The sequence below is a fragment of the Phyllosticta citriasiana genome (assembly GCF_038021145.1).
Source record: "Phyllosticta citriasiana strain CBS 120426 chromosome Unknown IWZ02scaffold_12, whole genome shotgun sequence".
In the NCBI taxonomy this organism is placed as follows: domain Eukaryota; kingdom Fungi; phylum Ascomycota; class Dothideomycetes; order Botryosphaeriales; family Phyllostictaceae; genus Phyllosticta; species Phyllosticta citriasiana.
Genome location: NW_027117289.1, coordinates 791,708 through 818,684, shown reverse-complemented (window position 1 = coordinate 818,684; position 26,977 = coordinate 791,708). Strand labels below are relative to the sequence as shown.

At 55.2% G+C, this 26,977-nt stretch overlaps 10 protein-coding genes across 10 annotated transcripts; 4 read left to right on the top strand and 6 right to left on the bottom strand.

The window, feature by feature from the left end:
* Positions 1 to 408: 408 nt before the first annotated feature.
* IWZ02DRAFT_435689 (uncharacterized protein) lies at positions 409 to 843 on the top strand (the record flags this gene model as incomplete). The annotated part of the gene is made up of 1 exon (XM_066766466.1): positions 409 to 843. One exon carries the CDS (start codon positions 409 to 411, stop codon positions 841 to 843), a length of 435 nt encoding a protein of 144 aa, XP_066620077.1.
* IWZ02DRAFT_407174 (DNA polymerase-like protein iota) lies at positions 838 to 3,561 on the bottom strand. The gene is made up of 7 exons (XM_066765684.1): positions 3,238 to 3,561; positions 3,167 to 3,185; positions 3,079 to 3,103; positions 2,977 to 3,030; positions 2,822 to 2,918; positions 2,739 to 2,755; positions 838 to 2,634 (listed from the first exon to the last, which is right to left on the bottom strand). Exons 1-7 carry the CDS (start codon positions 3,248 to 3,250, stop codon positions 952 to 954), a joined length of 1,908 nt encoding a protein of 635 aa, XP_066620076.1. The 5' UTR covers positions 3,251 to 3,561; the 3' UTR covers positions 838 to 951.
* Positions 3,562 to 3,863: 302 nt separating this feature from the next.
* IWZ02DRAFT_471312 (uncharacterized protein) lies at positions 3,864 to 4,862 on the top strand (the record flags this gene model as incomplete). Its single annotated transcript, XM_066768861.1, has 2 exons — positions 3,864 to 4,720; positions 4,760 to 4,862. 2 exons carry the CDS (start codon positions 3,864 to 3,866, stop codon positions 4,860 to 4,862), a joined length of 960 nt encoding a protein of 319 aa, XP_066620075.1.
* Positions 4,863 to 7,569: 2,707 nt separating this feature from the next.
* Positions 7,570 to 8,973, bottom strand: IWZ02DRAFT_60459 (uncharacterized protein). Its single transcript, XM_066770951.1, has one exon. It carries the CDS (start codon positions 8,612 to 8,614, stop codon positions 7,826 to 7,828), a length of 789 nt encoding a protein of 262 aa, XP_066620074.1. The 5' UTR covers positions 8,615 to 8,973; the 3' UTR covers positions 7,570 to 7,825.
* A 1,203-nt stretch (positions 8,974 to 10,176) lies between these two features.
* IWZ02DRAFT_60423 (uncharacterized protein) lies at positions 10,177 to 11,428 on the bottom strand. The gene is made up of 2 exons (XM_066770950.1): positions 10,363 to 11,428; positions 10,177 to 10,303 (listed from the first exon to the last, which is right to left on the bottom strand). The coding sequence occupies exon 1, from the start codon at positions 11,066 to 11,068 to the stop codon at positions 10,400 to 10,402; it is 669 nt and encodes a 222-aa protein (XP_066620073.1). The 5' UTR covers positions 11,069 to 11,428; the 3' UTR covers positions 10,177 to 10,303; positions 10,363 to 10,399.
* A 1,437-nt stretch (positions 11,429 to 12,865) lies between these two features.
* Positions 12,866 to 14,202, bottom strand: IWZ02DRAFT_435685 (uncharacterized protein; the record flags this gene model as incomplete). The annotated part of the gene is made up of 2 exons (XM_066766465.1): positions 12,866 to 13,961; positions 14,006 to 14,202. The coding sequence occupies 2 exons, from the start codon at positions 14,200 to 14,202 to the stop codon at positions 12,866 to 12,868; spliced, it is 1,293 nt and encodes a 430-aa protein (XP_066620072.1).
* A 1,225-nt stretch (positions 14,203 to 15,427) lies between these two features.
* Positions 15,428 to 16,009, bottom strand: IWZ02DRAFT_435684 (uncharacterized protein; the record flags this gene model as incomplete). Its single annotated transcript, XM_066766464.1, has 1 exon — positions 15,428 to 16,009. One exon carries the CDS (start codon positions 16,007 to 16,009, stop codon positions 15,428 to 15,430), a length of 582 nt encoding a protein of 193 aa, XP_066620071.1.
* Positions 16,010 to 19,281: 3,272 nt separating this feature from the next.
* Positions 19,282 to 20,860, top strand: IWZ02DRAFT_507220 (uncharacterized protein; the record flags this gene model as incomplete). The annotated part of the gene is made up of 3 exons (XM_066770419.1): positions 19,282 to 19,891; positions 19,955 to 20,066; positions 20,127 to 20,860. The coding sequence occupies exons 1-3, from the start codon at positions 19,724 to 19,726 to the stop codon at positions 20,858 to 20,860; spliced, it is 1,014 nt and encodes a 337-aa protein (XP_066620070.1). The 5' UTR covers positions 19,282 to 19,723.
* A 1,281-nt stretch (positions 20,861 to 22,141) lies between these two features.
* IWZ02DRAFT_60381 (uncharacterized protein) lies at positions 22,142 to 23,325 on the top strand. Its single transcript, XM_066770949.1, has 2 exons — positions 22,142 to 22,593; positions 22,656 to 23,325. The coding sequence occupies exons 1-2, from the start codon at positions 22,370 to 22,372 to the stop codon at positions 23,284 to 23,286; spliced, it is 855 nt and encodes a 284-aa protein (XP_066620069.1). The 5' UTR covers positions 22,142 to 22,369; the 3' UTR covers positions 23,287 to 23,325.
* Positions 23,326 to 24,370: 1,045 nt separating this feature from the next.
* IWZ02DRAFT_382992 (amidase family protein) lies at positions 24,371 to 26,119 on the bottom strand (the record flags this gene model as incomplete). The annotated part of the gene is made up of 3 exons (XM_066765252.1): positions 24,371 to 24,790; positions 24,850 to 25,788; positions 25,853 to 26,119. The coding sequence occupies 3 exons, from the start codon at positions 26,117 to 26,119 to the stop codon at positions 24,371 to 24,373; spliced, it is 1,626 nt and encodes a 541-aa protein (XP_066620068.1).
* Positions 26,120 to 26,977: the final 858 nt, after the last annotated feature.

The window sequence follows — 26,977 nt, the reverse complement described above, 5'->3', positions numbered from 1 at the left end:
AGCAACACGCTCTCTTCACCTCTTCTGTCCTCACGCTCCAGCGATCGGCCCCTGCGATGCCTGGCCGAACCCCTGTCTACTGTGCAGCTTCCAAAATCCTTCAACGGGTCATCCAAGAAAGGAAGCAAAATGTGACATGGTCACGCTTTGAACGAGGCGCGGCGCGTGCGCAAGAAAAATCCCAAACCCTGACGGGGATTGCGTTGCTTGTGTGTGGCTAAGTGTGGCGCGGCGGGTGTGGCGCCGCACCGCTGACCTGCCCGACCCCCGTCGACTCCCGATCCCAGAACGGAGAAGCCGCCCAGGAAAATCTTCAAGGAACGAGCGCGCGCGAGGGCTTGGATGTTGGGTGGCAGAGATTGCCAGCGTATCCGTGCGGAGTGATCCGACAACCGGAAGACAACTGACATGGGCAGCTACCCGACGATGGCTGTGCGCCTCAGCTGCTGGTGCTGTTGTTTGTCGCCTGCCAGATACCCGTCAGTCAATGTTCTGCTGCGGATAGCTGCTGCCTGCCTGCGTCGGGCGCGTGCGCTTACCGTGGTTATTCATGCGAGCGCAAGTGAATACGGTGGCGACGCGGCAAAGGATTTGCGTGTGGAGATGGGATGGGGCAGTGCTGAAGCTGGAGAGCCGACGCAACAACACAGGCTATGGTTCTTGGACGGGGCAAACGGAGGCAACGTGCGGTCAGAATCGGGCAACTCTATGGGGCCAGTGTTGCGCTTCTATCCCAAAGGCAAAGACAAAGTGTGGAGATGTTGGTGCCACAGGAAGAAGAGGCGAACCATGTGGCAAAAGCAATTGGAACAGCGACGGGGCATTCGGACAGCAGCATTGTAGGACGCAAACATTTTTGAGATAGAAATATGACTACGGCAGGATATGGGGAGAATAAACAAAAAGGTCTTACAATTTTTTTTTTTTTCTTTCTGTTTCTGCTTTCGGCCATCACGGCGCGTGAAACCTCGCATGCCCGGCCAGAGCCCACGCTGGCATTGTCGCGCCACAAACCTCGCACAGCCCCAGGTCATCCGCGTCCCCATCGCCACCGGATCCGTCTTTGTAGTCATCAATTTCGCCGCTGTTGACATCACTGCGACTATCCTTGGACATGGTGGGCACGAGCAAGTCTTCAGATCCGGTGCGAGTGTCCGGTGAGATGAAATCAGACAAGAAAGGACCATGCGGCTTCAGTGGCCTTGGAGGCGAAGGTGCGGCTGGCTCTTCAATAGGGCTGGAGGCAGCGTCAGCGGCACATCCAAGCTTTTCTCTGTTGTCTTGGTCTGCGGCTGCAGCATCTGCACCTGAATCGACATTCTTTTTTGGGATTTCGTCGACAGGCAGCAGATTTCCCGCGGGCTCTAAGTGGATGCTGGGTGCTGTTTGCTTTCGGAACATGCTGGTAATATCTCTGCCCAAGGACGACTTTGCGTTGCTGCCAGCTTCGGCCATATTCGTCACAGCCAGGTTGACGAGGCTTAGATTCCAGCCCGTCTTCTCCGGATGCAGCCGCCTAAAGAGAGGCAAGAGCGCGTCATTCACGAGGCGCTCTGCAAGGCTTTCGATTGGCGCAGAAAGGCTGAAGATGAAGTTTGGAACTGGCGCCGAACGTGATATTCGGGTAAAGGTGCGCGTCCGAGTGCCGTCCGCATTGAGCGGTGGGCGTGGACGTGTGGAGAGACGCAGCGTCGCAGGATGGGCTTTCCAACGACGCTTTTCTAGACGAGCTGGTTTCTCAGCTTGAGCTTGTTCGCGAGAGACTGGACCAGCTGTCGCCGCGCCGTCTTGGTCGTCCTCATCCTCCTCTTCCAGCAGGTCGGCGTGCATCCGCTTCAGTAAGCTTATCGCCAACATTCTAAGCTCCTTGACAACCTCGTCAAAGGTGTCGAGTCGGAGGTAGCTGTCCTCGATGCTGATTTGCCTGGGAGTGTCTCTGGCTGCGCGGACCTCGGTATAGTCAGCTCCATGGAGCAGCCCCCAAACTTTGGCGCCAATGCCATGCGGGCTCCCTGGACCGCCCAGAAGTTTTTCCAAAGTCTCCACACTGAGATCCGGGTGCTTTCTAACGTCGCCTACCTTGACCGTTTCCCTTGTGCCACCGTAGACCAAGCCGTCATCGAAGGCTGCAGGCCGATGCAGGACAAACTCACGAAGCTTCTGAGCCATCTTGAACCCAATGCCGGGAATGTTTCCGATGTCGTGGGCATCGATGAAGGTAGTGACGTTGCTATGCTCACCGAAATATGGTGGCAAGAGGGTTGTCTGGCCATTGGGCTTGTTGAGATTGCCGACGAGCTTGGAAAGGAGCTTGCTTGTCGAAATGCCCGCGGTGGCGGTGAAATTCTTGTACTGTTCGAGCTCATTGCGCAAGAAGCGCGCAAGGTGGGACGCAAGTAGGAGGCGGAGGCTCAGAGAGTCTTGAGGTTGTGTGATGTCAGTTGGGCTCGGCGACTCCGTTCCCGTTGGCAGGCTGGTAAGGCTGGGGAAGGTGGTGCCGGCAAATCTTGTCGCATCAAAGGCAAAACCGTGGGTGGGATCGTCCCGCGACAGGTGAAAGAAGGATTGGGATGGGCTGTGGAGGTTGAGCAGGGCAATGTTGTAGTCAATCTGGTCCGTCACGTCGATCCATAGCTAGAAGGTGGCAGATGGCCGTCAGTCAAGAACATGGTTGCAGGGGTTATTCATAGAAAAATAAGCGACGCGGCGGCCAAGGTTCTGGGCAGGACTTGACTCACCTCGTCGAATCCCAGACCTATGGCGAGCGATAGACGTCGCGGTCAAGACGTGTCAAGCATCGGAGGGGTAAGAAGAGACTTACGCTCGACCCTGGCGTTCCACGAGTAGGCTCGCACGAATCGGTACAGGGCTTTGGAGGCATCGCGAAAGCGGGTCAAGTCCTCACCCAGGACAATGACCTGAAACACGATCATCAGCAACGATGAGGCAAAGCAAGACGCGAAGCAGGCAGCTCACCAAGTCGGGACAGACGCGCTTTGCTTCTTTGACGAGTTGCAGCTTATGCAGGCCCTGCAAGCGTCAGCCGGGGGAGCCCTGACGCTGTCGCCATCATCTCACTCGTCTCCGAGCCTCGTAGTTGCACCTTTTCGCAGTAGTCAGCCAAAGACACGAGCGGCCAGAGCCAGGCTGACGCCTCATGACGCACGTGACGATGATCTGCTTTTCTATTTCGGGCGTCAGTCGAGGCCTTGTTTGGGGGTCGACGGAGAGACTTGCGCTGGACGGCCATGGGGAGGAACTTGAGCTGAGGGTCGTCGGCCTCGAAGACGGAGCAGTAGAAGGCATCGTAGTCCTGGGAAAGGAGTGCCGAATGAGTGAGATGTGATCGGGGGCGGTTGGTTGGTTGGAAGGAGGAGTACGCACCAGGTGGATGAGCAGGGCGGCAGGGGCGTCGATGGGGATGGGCATGGGCATGGGCATGGGCATGGGCGTGGGCGTGGGCATGGGCATGGGCGTGGGCATGGGTGCTGGCTGGCGTGCTGGCTGGCGGTCAAGAGGCCGCGAGAGACATGTTGGTGTTGAGTGGCACGAGCGTTGGGCGGTTGCCACCGATAGGCGGCCGATGGCTGGCGACCTTGGGTTTATTTTTACTTCGGCGTAGCTGCAACGGGCCTGGGCCGGGGCCAGGCGCCGCGTCACGTCCGGGTCGCAGCTAAAATCATCTTGCATCGATCCATCCATCCAAACACCCACCACATCCCCGCCATCACCTGACGATCCCTCTCTGTTATAATCAATCCACGGCCTCCCTCCGCCCTCCGCCCTCCGCCCTCCTCCACCAGACACCCCCCCCCCCCCCCCCCCCCCCCCAATCACACTGCCAAAGTCCCATGATACTCAACATGACCACCTCCGTGGCTTTATTACCGACTCCGACCCCCCCGGCATCTTCCACCCAGTCCAAGCAAAGACCAAAGCTGTCCCTCAACACCGCCCAGGCCCAATTCCGCACCTTCGGCAAAGGCTCTTCTCTGCGCCTCGACACCCTTTCGGCAGTCTCACCCACCATCCGCAACACCTTTAGCAACGGTTATGAGCCCCGTCCTGCCTCTGCCTCGGAAACTCCACCATCCAAGCCCTGGGCCGCAGACACGCCGACATCTGCCTCGACCTACAACTCGACCATCTCGACCTCCTCCGTCTCCTCTCTCGGCTTGGACAGTGGCCGGATACCCTACTCTCTGCCTCACAACGTCAAGTCCATCCTCGCCAACAGCCCGCTGCCTCCCATCGTGAGGCATCGCACCATGAAGCCCATGTTTCCACCAGCAAAGCGCGTCAGCTTCCGCGCACCATTGACCGAGGAGATCAAGACGTCGAAATACACCCTCGCCCACTCGGACCTTGAGTCCTCTTCCTCAACCATCTCCTCCCTCTCGCTCGACTGCCACCCCTCAAAGACTGTCGAGTCTAAAGAGTTGGAGCCCAAAGCTTCCCAGACCTTGACGCTGCCCTCGCGCACTGTTTCCGAACCAGCACCGAATGCACCAAAGGCGCAAGAAGCAACGAAACCCCAAAAGACCCCCTCCCTCGCCATGAACCTCAGTCTTCCCGGCCGCAACTGCAAGCGCGAGTCGCCCTCGGACTCGGAATCTGACGGCGACGAGTGCCCCGTGACGCCCGTGGCCGGCCGCCGCAAGAGGAGACGCGAGTGGGTCTGGACGCTGGGGCCCATCAATGGCCAGAAGCCACCTGCCGAGTACGTCTCTGAAGATCTTTTCGACGACCACCCGCACAGCCTCAAAGACAAGGCGTTCCAAACACGACCCAACGATATTGGCGTCGATGAGAGCCTCGCCAGTCCCGCCGGCAGCGAGGACAGCTCAACGGAGATGCGATGAAGCCACCTGAGACGCACCACTTGCAACTAAACACACGAATAACCGACATTTGACCATCGCCATCATCATTACCATTTAGCGAAGCATAGCCTAACCGGGGCGGGACCGGCGTTTACGGATTCTTTTTCCCTCTCACAGTTTCGGATCTGTAATTTTCTCGTCGGCCAGGGAATTGGGACATGGGAATAGGATCGATGATAACAGCAGCACAAAGTCACGACCCACATCACACCATCATGCATCTACACCGGAGTTTTCCTTTTCTCTCGTTTCACAGTTCCTGTACCTTTCTTGCCCCGAGAGATTCGTTTCACAAGATACCACGGCTCACATCTGCGTCGATCGCTCCCATAGAGCGGGATGACGGCACGGGAGCCAGCCTTTTTGCGTCGTTACTTTGGCAGCACCTTTTACAAGAAACAGCGGGCACGGCGGCGAAAGAAAGAAAGAAAGAAAGATTCAACGACTGCTAGGGATCGAACATTTTCATGAAGGAAGGAAGAAAGAGCATTGATTGAAACAATTTGGGCGCAGCGTAGTGCAGCGCAGAGCAGTGCCGCTATATAGACCGGCCTGCTCACTCGCTTGCTCGCTCATCACAATCTTCGCACAGAATGAATTTTTCCAACATCAAACAAACAAGCCACTTCATCCTCGCATGCGTGCGTCGAGTGAAGCGTGAATTGCCAGCGCCAATCGCAGTGAGAACAACAACAGCGATAAGCTTCATCAAGCACCGTAGCTAGCGATCAGCATCTGCCGCGCCGAGCCAACTAGCTGGGTAGTTCACGCCCTATTTTTCGACCTGCGTGCGTCAGTCAGACCGTCATCCGGCACCTCGGCCGAACACAACGACGCGCGCGCTGACCTGACGCATGCACGCATGCAGCATAGGTAGAGATTATACGACCATACACACATGCACATCCACGCAGCATGGGTAGCTATCTGTCTGTCTGTATGTCTGTCTGTCTTCTTCAGCGTGTGCAGGACGGGAGGAGAACTGGCTGTGAAGAGCGGCTAACGTGGCGGGCTATCTCGCACTTGTCTGTCTGTCTGTCTGTCTGTCTGTCTGCTGCTGCTGCTGCTTCTAGTGACACTAGGTGAGTTGACAGATAACAACCCACTGCGATGAGGAACGGGACAGAGCAGGCAAGAAAAGGAGGGGTGGTAGTTAGACTCCTACCTGCATACATGGCGGGGCAGGTCGACACGAGCGATGACGCACGCACGCACGCATAAGCGCACAAACGCACGCGGGACGGGAGCTACCTGGCCAAGCTAACCACATGTGCCTACGCATTACAGCAAGAGGCAGTTGAGGGCTAGGAGGGAACAGCGATGGCGATGATTGATTGGTTGATTGATCCGCGGTTTTGATGCGAGCGGTTCGGTCTGTTGGTCGGTCGGTCGATCGGTTACCTAGATGGCCGGTTTGTTCATGTATCTAGCTCGCTCGCTCTGTCTAGAGCTTCTATGGATGTAACGAGCGGCGGGACATGGACATCATATTAGATGGACGTTGGCACGATGATGAGATGTGATCAGTGCATGGTGCTTCATTTGAAAAAGTGCTACTGCTGCTGCTGCTGCTGCTGCTGCTGCTATGGAGAATGGTGCGAAGGAAAGTGACAAAGGACGCGTCGCGTGTGTGCGTGCCCTGCATACATACATACCTAGGTGGTTGATCCGTCTGCCGTCAGATCAGATGGAAGCGGGCGGGCGAGTGAGGTGACGGCTCGCGCGTGGGCGTGTAGTGCACCGGCGGGGACCTCACTACGCCCCTACGTAATCTTCATCATTCCCAGGTGTTACAACTAACAGATTCAACAACACCTCAGCTCCTCCTCTACCGCACGCACTCATCAATTGAGACGAAGACAGTGGAAGCAAGCAAGCTGGCCCGCCATAGCTGCAGGGATGGATGCATTTCCCATCCGTGTTTCGCAGCATCCCTCCCTTCCCCTTCCCCACCACCACGGCAGAGCAGGAATGCCCCTCTCCTCTCATCTCTCTCCCCTCTTTCACACGCTGCGCTTGCTCGCCGAGACCAAACGTCACGTCATCTATCCATCTACATGTATCCATCGGAGACAACGCGCAAAGCATATTACCAAGTCTTATGCAGTCCCGAAGCAAAATCGCCTCGATGACTCGGCGCAGACAAGACAGACAGACAGACAGATGTCTTGGTAAACAGAGACTGTCTGTCTGACTGACTGACTGACTGATAGACAGCAAAAGCAAAGCAAAGCCAAGCCAAGTCCACTCACTCTACAGTAAGGTGAGATGGAATCCCAGGCTCAGGTCCGTAAGTAAGGCACACGCGTCGAGGCGGGCGGGCGACGACGACGACGACGACGACGACGTCAGCTTAGATGGGTATGTATGTAGGTTCACATCAGTCAATCAGTCAGTCAGTCAGTGTCTCTGGCTGACGACGGTAGGTGACCCCCACACGGACGGAGAACCTTCCTCTGCCCTGACTGATGGCGTTGGAGGCAGACGGACGACCCCCTTGGCTGTGAGGTGGAGCAGCCGAAGCCGTCTGTTCTATGTTTGGTTGCATGGATGCGCCGCTGTAAGTATGGGAGGTGGGGAGGGGTGCGGTCGGGAGGGAGGGATCGAGGGATGGAGGAGGACTGGGAGGGGTAGATCGCGTGTGTGTCTGTCAGCGTATGTGGGTAGGTAAGGCGGGGTACCTAAGGTGGAATCCGATGGCTTCCTCCTTCTTCCGCTCTTCTGCGCGACTACGTCACAGCCCGTGAGTCAAGCAGAGCCGGCTCGGGATCTAGGTATAGGTGTGCTGCTGTGCTATGTTAGGCCAGCCGAGCAAGGAAAAGCTTTGTAACCTTAGCTGCACGTGGACTGGAGCTATGCTCCCTGCATGTCGTTCTATTTACAAACACGCGTCCACCACCACCACCACCACTACCATCATCACCCCCACCACTTTACCGTATCTAAAAGAAGACGTACTCTCTACCAGCACGCGCTCGTCGCCTTGATTTCCAAAACCCAATCGTCATCAACACCGCCGCTGGTCGGTGGCGTAAACGTCTTCTTCCCCTGCGCCGCAAACGCAGCCTCCTCAACCGCCGCCTTCCGCTCCGCTGTGCGCGGATCAAACCACCACGCGTCGACCAGTACGCCAGCCGGCTCGCCCCAGCTGCTCGCAACGGCTCCAAGTCAGAAAAGGCGCTTCGTGCAAATAGCCGAGACACATAGCGGTCCTGCACGAAGCCAAGAATATCGACCGATTGGCCGGCGGGCGGCGACGAGACAAGGTGCTTCGCCGGCTCCAATGCGTCGGAGAGGCTGCGTGGGAGCGAAGAGAACAGCTTCCACACGAAGCCCGTCTGCTTGGCGCTCGGCACGTGCAGACCCTCATGCCAGCTGGCATTGGGCGACAAGCTGAGCTGCGGCTCATTGCAGTGCGCCGGCGACGCTATGCCGCTGAGGCGCTCGAAGCTCCGCTGCACGGGCAGCCGCAGGCACCGCTGAACACGGCGCTGTAGAAGCCGTGCCGCACGTGCGACGCGTTCCATAAGGGCTTCGAGTCGTTGAAGGCGATGTTGGCGGGCTCGTAGTGGCTCTTGACGTCCATGACTGGTCCCGCGAATTGCGACCGCATCTCGATGACCATAGGGCCGGGGCATGAATGGGTCAGCAATCCAGGGGCTCGTGGGTTGAAAGGTGACAAAAGCATCATAGCCATGCTCCTCCTCGCCTTTCTTGAAGCCCCTCATCATGGCCGCCCACACAGGTCTCGTGTCAGTGATGGGGCCCAAGAAAGACTTTGGGTCCGCAGACCGATTCTGCCTCCATGCGGCACGTTGTCTGCCCCGAACCCATTGGTGTCGCCGCCCATCATCTTGGGGATATCGGGATACCGCTTGCCGAGAAAGTAGCCAAAGACTTCAGCATTGGACTCGTTGAAGAGGACGAGGCCCTCGGTACCGTACCACCCGCGGCTGACGTAGCGGCCCCAGGTCGGCACGAAGCAGATGAGGATGCCATACTCGGCGGCGCAAGTCGTGACCCAGTCGACAAAGGAGAAGTTGCCCGCGTTGGGCGTCGTCGGGTCGCCATTGTCGAAGACGAGGTCGCCTTGAGAGTTGGGAGCGGTCGTGGCGCTGTACTTGGAGACTATTACGGCCTGGATAACGTTGAACCCCTTGGCCGCTCGGTCCGCCAGCTAAAGGTCCGTATAGGTTCGGCTGAGGCGGTGGAACGGATCCCAGTTGGTGTCGGCCACCCACATGAACAGCTCGCCCGTCTTGGTTCAATGCTGCGGGGAAAACGACGGATTGCCAAAAGGGGTGGTTGTTGAGGTGAGAACATAGGAGGGGGGTAACCTACCTAAGGTGGTGTCAGCCGGCGGGGTACAAATGACGTCATAGCTCGCTGCCAACATGAACCACCGGCAGACGGGAGCTTCCTGGTGCTCCCTTGCTTGCTGTTTGTGAGATGGGAGAGCGTGGGTGCCCAGCCAAGCCAGGAATCCGGCAGTCAGTTGTGCGCATGGATAGTGAGCCTGACAGGAGAGGCCTTCGGGCGCCGTACGCCATGCTCGTCATCACGAAGAAGAGAAAGAAGCTCCCGAAGATGAAGAGGAAAATTTCTTCGTCGTCTCCTGGCTCAGCCACCTCCCGTCGTTGCAATCAAAAAGCACAGATGTCCTCTCGTCTCCACACACTCTCTCCAGGCCGTTTCAGGAAGGCCCCAGCGCACAGGCACGCCAAAACTGCCCAATGCGGTTAACTGCAGGCAGAGCGGGGCCCAAAAAGATTCCAGAAAATTGTCGCTTCACGTGATGTGGCCATGCTGGTGGGCGACGGGATGGATGATTTGTTCATGTCCCCCGGCGTGACGCACATGCGTGTGTCGTGAGGTGGTTCACGGCGGCAGAATGACCAAACTTTGTCTCTGATGGTCGGTCGCCGCAACTCGTGTCGGGGGCTGCTGCGCCGTCGAAGATTCTGACAGCCTTCTGGGAGGCCTGATGACAATCGGCGGATCGGAGCGCGTGAAATGGGTGTCTTTTGACCAAGCAGGTCTGGCGTCACGAGAGGACACTCATTTACCCGACATCTGAGGCATCGAGGATAGCTGGCTGGCCAAGCGTTGGAGGTGATGGTGACAGTTTTGGTTTCAAGAGCGCGTGCGATTTGTTGCCGATGAGAGTCTCTTTTTCCTCATGGTCTGTGTCCAAGCAACTTTAGACGAGCAACGCACGCTGCACAACAGGCTCTGCGTTCAGAGGATGCTGCCGTGCTTATCCATGTACCACTGCTGCATACATCGCTTTTCCGGGAATTGCTTCGTCTGCACCTCGTTGTTTCGACTCTGTACGCGAAGCGACGCATCCACTCGTTGTGCGCGTGCTGCACCTGCGACTCTGACCAAATCCGGCCGCTTCACCAAGAGTCAAGCACGAGCTAGCGCAAAGAATCAAAAGTTAGATATCCACCAGCTCAACGTCTACGAGGCGTCTCACGTCAACTTCTAATGGCAAGCGTGACCCAATCCTTTGCCTAACTGTGGCCGCCGGGAGCTTGTCCGGAAAGCTGGGGAAGCTTAAGTTGGCATCCTGTGGCATTTGGATACTTGTTCACTTCAGCAGCTGTGTGATCCTCCATTGTATGCGCAACCCGCCGTCCAATCAGGATCGTTTGTTTTGGAGAAGCCGCCGCGTTTGCTGCTCTGGCCTGACGCCCAAAAGCCACCGCTGACAAAAGAATAAACGCCATCCATGACATGACGTTTGGACGCCCCTTCTCACGCCTACATGGTCGGAAAATAGAGACCATGACAGCGCCAAACGGACACGGGTTGTGCGACCTTGGCGACTGCAAATCCGACCAAAGCCAACCGTCAGCCCGGGGCCAGGCCAGTCGATGCAGCCAGACCACTAGGCGCGCGCCCCCTTGAACGCTCCACTGTTGCGCAACCAACACCATGAAGACCAATTGATCCGTCCGCCAGGCCTGTCGCGCGCGTGCATCGCTGGCCTTATCAACCGTCTGCAACTGTTCGTCGTATCCTCCAACGTTTGCCTGTCCCGATATTAAGCCCTGCACTCGAGTTAGCGCGACCATCCCTTCCCGCGCCATTCCTGTTCCTGTCCGCTCCGGGGCCTGGGCCTGTCCCTTGTCGCCCATCATCATCATGATCATGATCATCATCATCATCATCATCATCATCACTTCTTCTGGCCCGTTTCCAATTTTGGATGCCTCTTCGCTGATGAAACGCTTCAACGGCCTGACTCGTTTGCACACCTTGTTGCAACCACCTATGAGGCTATGTACCTACAACGTGGTCTTCTCGACGAATGACACCTTAGGCATCGAGACACGTCTGCCTGAGGACTTGTTGTTGTCGTCTTCCACCTGGCCTCATGGCATTTCGCTCTTCTTGCCGTGCTTGCTTGCTTGCGCATTCTCCAAAAAAAGAACATCCAACCTGCTTTTCCTAGACTGCCAATACATCGGAAGAAAAGCCACTGTATACTCTCTGTACAAGTACAGCAACAATGCCGAGCAACAACAGACAAATCAGCAAGCTGAGTAGTAACACTTTACACCCCTGTCCACTCGAATAAGCACTGCACGCGCACTGCACTGTACACTCTTGTCAAGCGCGTCTCATCTCGTCCAAGCTCTCCAGCATCAGCGTCGCCGCCGTCGTCATCGTCATCACCGAAGCAAATCAAACAAACACGAGACCAAACATCCCACATCTGCCGACGCCTCAACCCTGCAACCCATCCATCCATCCCAACGCCATCATCCCAGCAGCACTCCACCCACGCCCACGGACCACGATCCACGCGAAGCCGTCGCAACGAAGAATCACCGCTCAAGAGTCAATACGCGAGCAGCAGGGCACCCGACCGACTGGCTATCTCCTACCCCTAACTCCTAACTCCTCCCAACAACGTCCCCACTCTCCCGCACCCCCTTGTCTACTCTGCCCCTGCGTGCGTGCTTTACGGCCCAGGAGCCGTGATCAGGTCGACTGCCATTAACTATCGGCCTGGACCCCCTGGTCCTCGTGCTCTTCTGCGCGCGCAATAGGCAGGTGTGCCTCACTGACCGAACAGACCAGACCAGACAGACCAGCCTTTGCCACCGGCGCCCACGTGCTGCGTGTGTCGTCTGTCGGCTGTCGGCCATTTCGCGAGACGAGGAGAGCACGGAGGAAGGGTGGGAGGGTGCCTTGGTGGCTGGCTCGCTCGCTTTGCGGCATGTGTGCGGCGGCGGTGGAGCAGTGGAGTCGCCGTTGGCGATGGCTGGGGGAAGCATGGGTGTACTCGGTGTTCGCTCGCTTACCCTCTTAGAGGTCGAGTTGCTTCAGATCTCGCTCTTCTGATTGAGCTGCTTGTGGAGTTGGTCACGGCGGGTAAAATGAGTTGATGACTTTGTACCGTGCCCGATTCTGTTTTGTATGATGTACAATTCCTTTGTCTCAACCCTCAACCCTCCAACCCATCCATCTATCCGCCGTACCCCATCTTCCTATACCACCATGCTAGAAATCTATACTCGTATGAAGCATTCAGAGCCATGAGAGGTGTCGAAGCCCAAGTTGACTAACGCGCCGTCCACCAACAAGTGCAAGATGCGAAAGGTCGGAGACGGGGAGACCGGAGACGGTTGCTTGGGCCACCAGCAGCGCTTCTTACATGCTGAAGCACTGCTTTTTGCGCCGCTGGCCAGTGTACTTTCGACTGCATTTGAAAAAGAAAAAGACCGATCAGACTGGAGAGGAAAGTTGTAACAGAGAGCCGACGAAATAGGGTATTGTCCGGCATCCCATGCGCCGAAGGGAAGTCGTTTATCGAAGGAAATGGGTATCATCACTGGAGAATGGACGAGAAAGGGAATTCGCAATGAAGTGGAGGCTCGTTGAAAATTTCGTGTTTTGATGTTGGGATCCAAGGCCAGCAGAACTCGCGGAGACTCGATTACCAGTGGCCATTGCGGGAAGTCTGCCGGTTACTGCATGTTGCTCAAGTCCATCCCGACTTCGGAGGACTTGCCGATGTTCTTGACTCGCTGAAAAGCGCGCGCCTTGAGGACGTCTACATTTGCACCGTTGCCTTGAGCTCTAGCGACGAGGTCCAATGTCTCATCCATCTTGCAGTCAAGGGTTACGAGAGCCTCATTGGTAGCAGGAGACTCCTCGTAAAGCCCCTGGGGCTGCGTCGGGTCGGGCCGCTCCATGAAAAATGGCTCAAAGATGGATTCGCCGAAGGAGGGGTCGAAGTCGGAGCTAGCTGCGTTCTCCGTAGGGAGGATCTCGGCTTGAGGTAGAGTCGACTGCATTATCGGCTGAGAGCCGTCGATCGGAGTGAAGAAGTCGGGGATGTCTGTGAGGAGGGCCTGCGGCAACATGGGATACTCTTGGGTGGCCGTGTTCTCCCCATGAACGTTGAAAAAGCTGGGACTGAACTCTTCGTGCTGGGGCTCCAGGACCGTGGGGCTCGTGCTGCCTTGGCGGATGGGCAGAGTGACAGAGTGCTCATTGGGGCCGCATCCAGAGAGGTCAACATTTTCCAAGCAAAAAGGATCCACGCCGGTGAAGGGCTCGTAGTAGACATTGGACTGCTGAACCGGAGCATGACTGAAGCCCGAGGACGAACCAGCGACGGAGGCCATGGATGGTCCCGCGAAAGAGGTGTCTCGACACAAAGGCGCTGAGTGGTGACCAGAAAACTGACTCTCAGCGGGAGACACATTGTCAACAGCGGCTGCGCCAGTCGCATCGGAGCCCATGGCAGCATTCGATCCAACCGTACTGTTGACGAAGGCCAGTCCCTGACTGACGGCAGTTTGGGAAAAGCATGCCTGTGAGCACTGCTCGGGCTCTTTGTTCGATGCGGCGATGTTTAAGAAGGTGTTGGCTCCAACAGGCTGCTCTGCCAGATGGGCGGGCGCTCTAGGCAGAGGAATTTGCTTAGGGTAGCCTTCCTTAGAGATCCGGCTGCCAGACGAGGATTGAGCGGTCCCTTCAGCATGCTGCTCTGTCTTCTTTCTGCGGGGCTTATGCCGTTCCGTTTCACTAAAGGGAATCAGCTTGGATTGTGCTGGGCTTGGGGGGAGGGGTGGGGATGGGGCTTAGTGCTTGTTACTTACTACTTGCCGGCATTGCCCAGTTTGCCCGGCAGGACCTTCAGCTGCCGGTACTCTCTCTGGTGTATCTTCGCATGAGCCCTCAAGTGAGAGCTCTGCTTGAAGTTTTTCGCGGGGCAAAAGCCGCACTGGAGCTCGCAGTGCCACACCATCAGTTCGCCCGAAGTGGGCCAAACATGGTTATGGTTAGGGCAAGGCATGATGGTCGCCGATTCTGTCTCGTCTGTCATCAGCTTAGAGCTGTTGCAATGGGCGTCAGCCAGGAGGGAATTACCTATAAGCTGTGGGTTGAGAGGTGAGAGAGGTCCAACGTGTGGAAGATGGCGATTGGGCGAAGAAGCTCAAAAAGAGACCTCAAATAGCGCCAGGGAAACCACTCTGTCGTGACAGAGCCCAAGTGTCGACGCCGCGTTGTTTGTGCTGGTCGAGCTCTGGATGGGGTTGGTCGCGTGTGACGGGATGGGGACGTGGCGGATTGGCGTGGGATCGGCAGACTTTGTTGTCGGTATCGGTGTTGTTGTTCAACAATGTCGAGCTTTTCTGACGGCTTCTGAGATCATGTTTCTGTCAAGACAGTTAATGAGGTGTGAGAGCTCTTCCTGATTTACGCCATACCTCATGTTGACAACAACATGCCCAGTGTATATTTTGCAGAGCGACGCCAATTTGCTGAACATCGCTTGCGGGCTTCGACAGCCAGCCAGAAAATCTGTTCTAGTGCCGACTGCAAAGCCCAGCAAGAAGAATGGCCCCCCAAAGGAAGGGCGAATTATCAGTGGACATACGGGAGTTCATGAGTGGGCATTCATCGCGCTTTTTGATAGCTCAAGGCTATTTTACCCGCGCTTCGTGCCCGATCCCCGGTCCTGTACCCGACTGTCTTTGTCCGATGCACATAATATACAATGCCACTGTTCTATCCCACCAGCTCATCCATTAGTCCTCCGCACCGTACCACTATACCGCCACGTCAAACAACCATACAAGTTGAACCAATCCAGAAACCGTGCCACTGACTTCAGCGCTTTCAACTGCGCTCGGAAAGAAGATCGAGAGAAGTGTAGACTGCAAAGGAAACTCGTGGTAGCGATCCAACGGCATGGGGTATTTTTCGCCGTCCAATGCGCCGAATGGAGGATTTTGGACATGGGAAATAGGAATCACTGTCGACATCAGCCGAAAAGAGGATTTCGTTGAAGCAAGGAAACTCGTTGAAACTGTCGTCATGTCGTTCATGCATTCAAGCGCCAAGGGAGCTCGTCCACAGTAGAGAAGCCAGAGCTTGCCGACTATTCCGTAGTGCTCGATTCGATGCGCGCAATCTTCAAACTCCTGCCAAACTGCATGATTCGCTGCACGGCATGCTTCTTGGGGTCTACCAAGCTGACCCCATAGACCTGAGAGTCGGCGAATCTGTTCAACAAGTCATCCAACGTAGAGTCGACTTCCGTGAGTGCTTCCATTGTCGCAGGAGAGTAGTCGTGAATCTCCTGAGGCTGCTCGAGACCAGTTGTTGCAACCGTATGAGAAATTATGGCGATACATTTCGGGCTGGTTGATCGAAGCCTGCGGGTAGCCCGCGTGGGAGCGAGCGACAGAAGTCGTTAATTGACCTGCGACAGAAGGGTCGCGAGACAAAGGTGCAGAGTGATGCCTGGAAAGCTGAGTAGGGGCGAGAGATATGTGCTCGATGGCGCTGGGGTGCATCGGACCGGAAGCAGCTTGCGATTCATTTGTTTGGCCGACAACGTCACGATTCTGACCGAGTCCCATACTAGGATAGGCCACTGCGGCGGAGGTCTGCTCTTCGTCAGGCCTTCTGCTGCTAGCGGCGACGTCGATGTTGATATCGTTTTGATGCTGCTCTTCCTGCTTTGGCTTGCGAGGCTTGTGCCTATCATCTGGACTGCCACGAGCCAATTTAAAATGAAAGAATGAGAGATTTCTGAGCCGAAGATTGAATGGATTTGATCGAGAACCGAGAAGCTTTACTTGAAGATTTGACATACTAGTTCCCAGCATTGCCCAGTTTGCCGGGCAGGCCCTCAATCTCTGAAGACTGCTTCTTATTCTAATGGTGCGCAGGCGTGTTCCGTAACGTGTGTCGATTCCCGGACATGTGCCTGACTCTCTTTTTCGGATGTTTGTTGTATACAATGCCACTTTTCTACCCTACCAGCTCATCCATTAGTCTTCGCACCATACCTTTGCATACCACCATACTGAATAACTATACTATTGCGAAACCTTGGGAAACCGTGGCGCAATTGTCGAGACTCAAGCTCAGCGACACGCTGTCCATCCATCCACCAAAACTAAAAGCAAGAGCAAGAAGGGCAAAAGTATGTGCAATCGAAGACGGCGACGGGCAGTTTTGCTGCTTTTGCTGGCGTCTTGCCGTGCCATTCTGCCGCCGACTGCGATGCCTTTGACCGCAGTTCGAAAAGTAGGAGACCGAAAAAAGCAGACCCAAAAGTGAAGTCGTTGTAGTATTACGAAGGGATCTGGGAACCATCCGTTGCCTGCTGCGCCGTACAACAGACGTTGGACTGGGCAAAGGGGTATCATGGATCGTCCGTCTATCGTCAAAGGAAGGAAATTCGTGATGACAAGAACACTTTGAAAAGCCGCGTTGCCATTTTGATATTCAAGAGCATTGAAGCTCGCAGAGTGGAACGGCCGATATCCAGCGCAGTGTGCCAACTAGTCCTGGACGGTGGTCAAGTTGTGCACAAGCTGGATCTTCCTTTCAATGTCTTGGAATCCCTGAGATAGGCGCGCCTTGAGGATCTCCACATTGGCCCCAGCTTTTTAGGTGCTGGTCACGAGGTCCTAAAACTCGTCCACCTTCGTGTCAATGGCCAGGAGAGCTTCGGTGGTGGCTGAAGACTCTAGAACTACTTCCTGCAGCTGCATTGGCATGGACTGCTCCATGTGAGTCAGCTGGAGAGTGGACTCATTATGAGGGTCAAAAGAGATGATCTCAGGTTGCAACAGATCGAACTGTGCCATGTTCTTCGGCTGAGAGTTGTCGGACGGGGTGAAGAAGGCAGCCATATCCGCGAAAGCAGTCTGTGGCAGCATGGCCTCAGAGTCTTGGGATCAGAGATGCGCCAGAATTTCCTGATTTTCTGCATCATTCATGCCGAATTGTGCCATGTTCGCCGGCTGAAAGTTGTCGGACGGGGCAAAGTAGGAGGACATGTCCGCAGGGGCGGTCTGTGGCAGCATATCCTGAGAGTCTCCGGAATAGAGCTGCGCCTGCGTTGGCTGGTTCTCTAGGACAGCTGGAGTCTCCGAGATGCTAGGACTGATCGGGAGGGAGCGATATGGCTCAGCTGGCCTGTATCCAGGAGGACAACAAGCGACGGTCCCGATGGAAGTGGGGACAACTTCGGTCGAGTAGGTTACCCCGCGCGAGAACTGCTGGTGGTTCATTGAGACCTGATGGGCTGCAGGCTGGTTCATAGGAGTCTGATTCATGGTAGGCTGGTGGACGAAAGCCTGCTCGTAGATCGACTGACTTGCGAAGGAGGGATCCCGCGACATTGAAGCCGAGTGATACTCCGAGAAACAGGTCATTGCAGGAGACACAAGGTCGACAGCACCAGGATTCATTCGTGCAGGGCCCTTGCAATTGACATCTTTAGACTGGTGTTGGCGTAGGCAAGACTCTGGCCGAGCCCAGTCTGAGGCTCTCCAAGGAGAGCGGGCGTATCAGGCAAAGGAAGCTGTATTGGCAAAGTTTTCTTTGTTTTCTGGCCAGCGGAAGTGGCTTTGGCCGCCTGCTCGGAGCGCACTTCGTCCTTTGGCTTGCGCGGCTTGTGGCGCTCGGTCGGGCTGCCGGGAGTCAGCTTTGAATGATCGAGAGGGCACAGAGCTGAAGAATAAGTGGGTGGAGCTAGAATGGAGCAGCTCTGCTTGGGCGTTTTGACTTACTACTTGCCCGCGTTTCCCAACTTTCCAGGCAGGACCTCAAGTTCTGGAAACTGGTTCACACCTGCATGGCGCTCCCTAACGTGAGTTCGAAGATGGGAGGTCTGTCTGAAATTGGATGCCGGGCAGTAACAGCACTGCAACTCGCAGTGCCAAATCATCAGCTCGCCCGAAGTGGGGCCAGAGGTGACTGTGCTTGGGATTACCGCAAGGCATGATGATTGCGGATTCTGTCTCGTTCTAAATTAGCCCAGAGCGGTTGCGATGGGTGGGAGCAGTGATTGAGTTATCTTGAGTATTCTACAAGGGGAAGACAGTGAAGGACTGGTCGAGAAGCACTAGCAGAGAGGCTTTAAGAGCAGCGCGCACGTTGAAGGACGTCCAGAAAGAGACTTATGCTTGAGAAGCGGTGCTCAAAGCAAAGATTTGAAAGGAAAAACTGAGGGATGGAGCGAAGATTCGAGGAACCGATCAAGAAAGCGAAACCCCCAGCAAAGGTTTTGGTTGAACGTAGTCGCGATAGAATGGTTGCTAAGAAAGATGATGAGCAGGACGACCGAGGGTAGACCAGTCTGCCAAGTGAATTCTGGGATGCTGGGACAAGAGGTCTTAGTTTGTGAAAGAGCATTTCACTTCACACCGTGTCAACTCAAAGTTGACCTGCGTGTGTTCGAAACCAAGACCTGCAATTTTTTTCGTGTCGGAGCACCCAGATTCCTCAAGTTCTGCGTCTATTTGTCTATAGGCATTCAGCAAAGACATATCCTGCTCCAGCAATTCGAGGAGCGCCAGTCGAGAAATCGCGGTCTCCGAGTCCTCGAAATCAAGTCTTGGCATGGTGTTGAACTCTGCTCCCATCGGCTCACCTCGACTCACTTGTGGAGAGCCACAGCCTCGATAACATGTTTTCCCCATTCTTCCCAGCTCTTGAGTTGTTGATTCAGCCTACGAAAGGCCCCGTAGAAAGATCGCACCGACGAACCAGTGGTTGATGGAAGAATCACGGGGTCCTCGAGCTTTCGCGTTGCGGATAGTCGCTCCCGAAACTCGACGTTGCGATACCTTCGTGGGCAGCAGAGATATGGAAATTCGGTCGTTACGACGAGATGTAGCCCGTTTGTGTCCCCACCAAGCAACAGCAAGTTCCTGTGCCTGGGTTTCCGGCGCGAATGACACCCATTTCGACGCCCCAAAGGAGATTTCCTAGCTCTTGCAAGTGTCGAGACCACTCTCCGGCGTTTTGAAAGAGTTTTCTCTCGATTTCAGGAATTACGTGAAAGAGTTGTTAAAGAAACAACGACGTGAGGTCGGCGTGGTGGAATTGCCGACAGCATCACGTAAGCACCCTATCGCCAATCGTGTCGTCACCACAGCGAAAGCGAAACCTGTCCGCACGAGGCAGAAGCATCCCGTTTCTCCATCGTCTTCGATTGGAACTCTGCGCGCAAGATGCAAGTGCCTGTGCTGGAAGCTGCAGAGGCAAAAGCGCCTCATTTGCGGTAATTCGCTTTCGTCGTCGCGCGGCTTCGGTAGCATTGATCCACGCCGCGGAGGCAGTGTCGACAAACTCTCTCCACAGAAAGCCCTGTTTCGGGGATCGAGTTGCCTTTGGCTTTCCTGCTTTCCAGCCCGCATTAGCCAATATTGCTACCCAGCTTCATGTATTTTGGACGCTTTACCCCAACTTGGTGAGACAGGATCCCCCACTGCGCGCCTCCTCAGCTAATAGGTCCTAGATGGATACGGCGAGCAGACGAGAGAAACCAATCAGCAGCACTGTCCAGCATGATTCAGTCCGACCGGAATCCGTTGTTGGCTCAGCTTGCGGAACATTTGAACCCATACGTTGCTCGCTCGCCTCTGCGGCTTTTCGAAATAGCCGACCAATGGATGTGCGTTTTTCCCTTCCCAATGTACGCCCTGTGCGCTGAGAAATACAGCTGCCCGCCGACCGTTCGAAGATGCTGTCAGAATGTGCTCGCGAGCGAATGGACGCACCGACTACCGTTCATCTAGCCAAAGTCGCCGGCGGAATTGGCTGCTACGGTCATTGTGGAGGCGCTGGACGATTTTGCCGAATTAGATGACTCTGGCCTCACAGTCGTCGACTTTTGCTCAGGCAGTGGAGGTTAGACTTACCTTCAGGTCCGGGCTTTGGCGCTGGATGATGTTGGTTGACAGCTTGCAGGGCCGGTCCCTACCGTTGAAAAGGCCGTGAATCGGAGGCGCAAAGAACGAGGCCTGTCCCCAGTGTCGTTTCTGATGACAGACTTGAATCCGCATGTTGACGCATGGAAGGCTGCTTCTGCAAAAAGCAGTCATCTTAGCTTCATCCCGAAATCAGTCGATGCTACTCACCCTCCCAGCTCCGTCATCAATGCGTCTTCTGACCCTGAGAATCGCTCGTCCAACCTTGGTCCAAAACGCCGCATCTTCCGCCTGTACTGCCTCTGCTTCCACCACTTCTCGGATCCTATGGCTTGCCAGGTCCTCGCGTCGACGCTGGACACTGCCGACGGGTTTGCCATACTGGAACTGCAAGATCGCCGACTCGCCTCTTTTGTCCTCATGGTCTTGGATTTCTTCTTCGTATTCCTCATGACTCCGTTTTGGTTTGGCGCCGACCCGACTCACCTCTTCTTAACGTACATCTTCCCCGTCGTACCGTTCATTATGTCATTCGATGGCATCGTCAGCAGCCTCCGGACGCGAACGTTTGGCGAGGTCATGCAGCTCATCGATAGCGTCAAGGGCGACAACGAGACCGAGAAGGAGTTTGACAAGTTTCCTCCTTTAGAACAGCTGGGAAAGGCCGACAGGTTCGGCTGGGAGCTTCGAGGTGGGAGAGAAGTGCACACTTGGCCGCTTGGATGTTTCAACTTCATCGTTGGAAGGAGAAAGAATCAGAGGAGTAACACCTAGAGTCTTGGTCAAAGGCGAGATTGCGCGATTACGGAGAATGGTCTTGTCTTTTATACCGTTCTACATCGCCTCAACCTACAATCCATCATCAGTTGGAGTTCCAAAACCCGCGCTGTTTGTCAAGCGATTGTCCGTCCTCAGATTTTGAACAAGGCTTGAGCCCACCTCGATCTCCGAGCACTTCCGCTGTATATGAGCTTTCAAAGGGTAGGAACAAAATCGCACTCATCTCCAGAAAGGCATCAAAACCTCCGACAGTTTCCTCCGCCATCCTCCGACCCGCGAAAAGAACAAGTCTGGCAGTACCAAATGACACGAGCTGTCCGTCACAGTGATTCCAAACTGCCTGAATTTGTCCATGATTTCCCAATCATCTTCTCCGTTTTCCTCTGCAAGGCGGCCGAAAGCGTGCTCTGCGCGCATTCACAGTCAGACTCAAGTTTGTCCAAGCACTCTTGCATTTTTGCGGCGAGTCGTTACGAGTACCATTTCCTTGGCTGCCGCAAGATCACATCGGCAACCCAAGCGGCTCTGAGAAGAGCGCAGGGTTGAAATCGGCGTGGGATACTTCTCCACAATCGACGACGTGAACAAATGCCAAACAGAACGTCTTGTGTTCCGTTCATCTGCCCCATGAGAGTTTTTGCATTCGATTTGGATCGAAAGATGGAAGACGTGGTCAAACCCTCTTTTCAAGTTTTCGCTCTCGGGGGTTTTGCTGTGGGTTTGCAGTAGCACAGCAGTTGGCTTTGAACTTGGAGCAAGCGGATCTCTGCTTTTGACGCCTAAATGGTACTAGAGATCTCGTTTCTTGAATTTTTCGGGCTGCGGTGGATTCGATGACTGCTGAAAAGCCATTTCTGTGGAATCGGTTGTTGCCAGATGTCCAGAAAATTCCAAGCAGCGGAACCTCGCGCTTCGAGACTGTATGGAGAGACTGAAAGAGTAATCTTTGGATAATTTGAACCCTGTTTTGTGGAAAATCCAGCGCATCAATGATTAAGAAAGTGATATCCAGGTTTTGACCAGTAACATGATGTTGGATGCGCACACATCGTGGCTTGCAAGGATGGATCCGGGGGACCAAGTGGTCTTACTGGAACTGAATCAACAAGCATTTGTATATCAGGATAGAAACGATTATAAGAAGTAAGATGAGTTTTGTCCAAGTACGTGCTCTCGGCGCGTTTGTTTGTTGCCCCAAGCTCGTCGGTCTTCGGGATGCTGCAACGGCCCGTCAACCGTGCTTCCTGCTTACTCCCGCATCCTCCAACTTCAACCCACACCGCATTTCAGCCAACTTTGCAACCAGTACCTGCATCAAAACGGCCAACACGTGATCCTGTCTCGAAGCGCTGAGCAATCAAGGGTTGTTGCCTCGCGAAACCAAGTGCAACCAACAACTTGTGCGCCCGCGGCTTTAAAAAGACGTCCCTCTATCTCGTCGTCGACGCTCACATAACATCACCAACACCACCAGATCATCGTCGAGCCAACCACAACGACAACATGCCCTGCTCTGATCCCAAACACATTAATAAGGCTGGAGAAAACATTCACTACTGGCCTCCTCAAGGCGCTTTGAGGGTCTGGCCCTGCGAACGCGAATGCGGCTTTTGCGGTTTCCGTGCCCGAGACTCCTCACAGCTTAGGTCTCACGTACGCGAATTCCACGTTGGCCAGGACTATCCCGAAGTGACTGTCCTCGTCGGTCAGCGTCGCCCTCCTATGTTGTGAGTTGTTCCTCTCTTTTCACCCAAGATCATGACTTTTGTTCATTGTTAACCAGTCACAGTGATAGCGCGATTCATGGCACCGCTCACCTGAGGGCGCAGTACGAGGGCAACTCTTCGCTTCAGCAAGAGCAGGCTCAAGCTGGACAAACCAAGTCCAATGTCGAGCAAAACGACGACTCCACGGAGGATGGACAAGACAAGACTGATGCGCACCAGCCTGAACCAGTCCAGTCCAACGAAGTCAGCGCCGGTGCCGTCGCCAAATCTATTGGACCCTCTGCTCCTGTCAAGACTCGCTCTCGCAACATCCAAGTAACCGAAAAGGCCGCTGCGGCCGCTGCCGATGGACTCAACCGCAAGCGTAAGCGTGCGGCGCCAATCAAGTCTCATCCACACGAGAGTTTTCCCTCGCGCAAGAGCCCCAGGGGCACCACGGCCAGCTATTCCGAGACTTCTGACATCAATGGAGCTGGCCAAGCTTCTTATACCAGAGAAACTACAGTCACCAGTGGCCAGGCCGTCAACGGCCACAACAATTCGACCGAGAAGCTGTACGCCAACATCACCGACAATATCGCCGGTCTGCTTGAGTTTGCCGACGCTTGTGGACTGGACAAGATTCGCGTTTACGACGCTGCCAATGACGCCCTCAAGAAGTGGTTACTGTCCCGCTCCAGCTCCAAGGACTAGTGAGCGACTAGTCGAGCGCTCTGTCGCACAAAAAGCATTCTAGCGAGTGGTACGCGGCTGCGCATCTGCAGTCCTCATCAATCGACACGACACGTGCCTCCTTTGCGCTTCTTTCTGAAGCTACCGGACAGACCCACCTTCATATCAGCGTCAAATTCTCTATTCTTTTGGAGTTTTGCCCTTAAAAGTTGTCTTTTGCGCCCCGGAAATTCACCAACCAGTCTTATTTGCACTCCCCGCCTCAACATCGACTTTCGACACAACACTTGGGTCCCTTTCCGTTCTCACTCAGTGCGCTAGCCTGAGCATTTGGTTTTCACATGCGGTTATCACAGGATGGGGGCGTACTCTTGCGCCAGAGAGAAAATTTGATTTGGGTCATCATCGAGAACGGAGATCGGAGAGGTTTACCTACGGAGTCAAGTGGATAGTCAAATGGTTGAGTATTGAATCTGCGAATCCCCGTTCAACCACTTACAGTGATGAATGTGTGCTGGTTGAGTATGCTGCATTTTCTGTTTGATTACTATCAGGTTTGTGTCCGCACCTCCCCATCATTTCCAGTCCAAAGCTAATTGTCCGGTCTCTTCAGCTCAGCTTGTCGCCTGTGGAAAAGCGCAGATGAGAGCACTGCCTCGCAAATTACAACGATTTCGTCGACTGCTTAGTCGAACAGCGCTCATTTACGGACTACAGATACGACTATCGACAAACTTTGCGGTGCAGTTTGTTGGGCATGCAGATGGTAAAGTCCAGTCATGCATCTGTAAGTCACCTGCTCCAGGCTTGGTGTCAATCTTCGTGGCACATATAGAAATCAACTGTTTCTCATAGCTATCCTGTCTGGGGTGTTTGCTACTCCCCACAATAGACCCGAGCAGCTCAAATGTTTCACGTCTGCATTCTTTCATCGGTACAACTTCCCCTGGATCACCTTCAATTTTCCACATGTGCGCTGACCAACTGGATTCTACTGTCACTCTCAAGACGACTCAGGGCATTAAAGAGCGTTCATGCGCCAGCACTTGAGAAGCAATCAATTCCATCAAGTAACATCAAAATCTCATCAACACAGTCTCAAACCCTACAACTTGGGACGGAACGTCTCATCCCTCCCCATAGCCCTCTCAATCGCCTCCAAAGCCGCCATAACCTTCTCATCATGATTGCGCCTGCCGATGACCTGGAGACTCACCGGCGCACCAACATACTTCTCAGGCGAGTACAGTTCATGGTTGAACTTGTCCTTCTCGTTCATCGGGACGTAATGCTCGTCGCGCTTGTCCTTGGCCGGGTCGACAAATGTCACGGGGAAGACTACGCCGGGATAGTCGAGCAGATTCCACTGCGCCGTGTACGGCCAGTAGCGCGAACATTCGTGAGGCGGCGCCGCGCCTGGCGTTGCTGGGCACAGAATCACGTCGACTTCCTGCCCGTCTTGAGCGGCGGTGGCGGACCAGTGCGCGGCGTAGTCAGCGCGGTAGTTGTCGCGCTCGCGGCAGAGCTATCGAAAGTGTCAGTTTGTATCTTTGTCATTCAGAGAGAGAGATTGTGTCGACTTACGGCCCACAGCTCCTGAATAGACAGCTTCTTGACGCCCGGCTGGTTGATGATCCACTCGGTCAGGGGGAGCAGCGGCTCGCCACTCTCCCTGATGACGTCGATCGTGTCTTCCCCGCCGTCCGGGAAGTACAGCCGCGAAAGGATATCCCACGCCTTTGCATGGTCCAGGGAGACCCAATCCACGACCTTCATGCCCGCTGCACGGCACGCGTCCGACACCTCGCGCATGGCGCGAATCATGGGCGGATGCGGCTTCACGATGCCATCCCACCACTGAACAGCAATCTTCAGCGGACGATCAAACTTGACGGGCGTCCACTGCTTCGGGAAGAGCGACGGGTCGTAGCGCCAGGGCTCCGTCTTCAAAACGACGTCCATGAACAAGTTGATGGTCTCGCGGCTGCGGGTCAAAGGGCCAAACGTCGCCATGACCGTCTCGTTGCCCAGCATGGTGCACTTCATGCCGCTCAGGGGCAGACGGCGCGTGGTAGGCTTGAAGCCATAGACGCCATTGTTGGCGGCTGGACAGCGAACGCTGCCGCCAATGTCGCCGCCTATGCCGAGCACGCTGCCACCCATGCCGAGCAGCGCGCCCTCGCCGCCAGACGAGCCACCGGGCGTCAAATTGCGGTTCCACGGGTTGACCGTCAGGCCCGTGACGTTGTTGATGCACTCGAGCTGCATGGTGCTCTGCGGCTCCGTCGTGCGCACGTAGAAGACGCAGCCCGACGCGTACAGGATGTCGTTGATGGGATTGGGGTTGCTGGGCTCCCCAATCCACGCCACGTAGCTGGCGTGGCACGGCTTGTCGCGCATGCCGTGCTGCTGCTTGATCGAGATGGGCAGCCCGTGCAGCGGGCCCAGTGGTTTCGACTGCGAATCCAGGTACCGGGCTCGCGTTATGGCTTCGTCCCACATGAGCTCCGTGACGCAATTGACCTGCCTCAATCTCAGCACACTTCCAGACCTCCGAATCCGCGTATCTATTCAAAGAGCGTCTTACGGCGTATTGCGCCAGGGCAGCGTGCCTCAAAAACGCGCGCGTCAGCTCCTCGGACGACAGCTCGCGCCGCCGAAGCATTCCCAGCAGCTCAATGGCATCAAAGTTGTGCGTGAGCTCATACTCGCGCGGCGTAAGGTACTTTCCGGGCAGCTCCTGGGAGCTCAAGGGCAGCGGATCCGGCAGCTTCGCGATTGGCGGGTCGACTTTGGCGAGCGACGCGTCGCGATAGTCGCGAGCAGACTGCGACTTTTCTTTCCAATTGCTCATCTTCACAGGCCAATCCGCGGGATGCACTTTACGTCGAAAAGGTGTCCAGTTGAATTGAGATGGAGAAGGGAAATTGCGGCATGACGACCGCTTTTACCCGTCGAGCCCATTCTTGGACATCTATCTCTGTGCCCGCGGTGGTTGCGTTTCCTATCTCCTCCGTATCAGCGCGCGAGCGGGGTTCAACAGTAGGTTGCGATCAAGTGTCCCCGGTTCTGCTGCGGGGTTTAAGGTTGGTCGAAGGTGGGTGGAGCGCCGCGCTCTCTCCGCTGGGACTCCGCTGACATTCAAGGCTCCCCAAGTGTCCCACTTGCCATGTTGGGAAGCCATCCGCTTGTCCTGGCGGCTGTTCGTATGATTTCCAACTCACCGCTCGCTGCCTTTCCAGGATACGATGACTACTGGATCGATATGGAGTTGAGTGCAAGTTCCGACGCTCTTGTCCAAACTCCTTATTTTGAGACGTTTCTCGTTGATATTGTGAAAAAGCTTTGTTCGAGCATGCAAGAGGATGTTGGCCAAAGAGACTCACCCGCAGGGATCCTATCAACGCACCTGGATAAAGCCGTGGAGCCTCGAATCCAAATCATGTGCGTCATCGCAGCAAAGCATTTACAGCAGAACCGCACGACAATGACAAGAGAAACGCCTCCTATCATCTCCAGAGTACACGGACGACATCCATGTCCATTACGTTTGATGTCCCTGACCCCACAAACAAAATCTTGGCCCTCGACTCATCAAGCCGAGGGGTAAACAGGAGCCAAAAGGGTCCACCACGGGAAGAAAGCACTGTTCTTGAATCGACAGCCAATCAGAAAAGTTCTCTCTTGAACTCTGTTGACAACCGCATCTCAT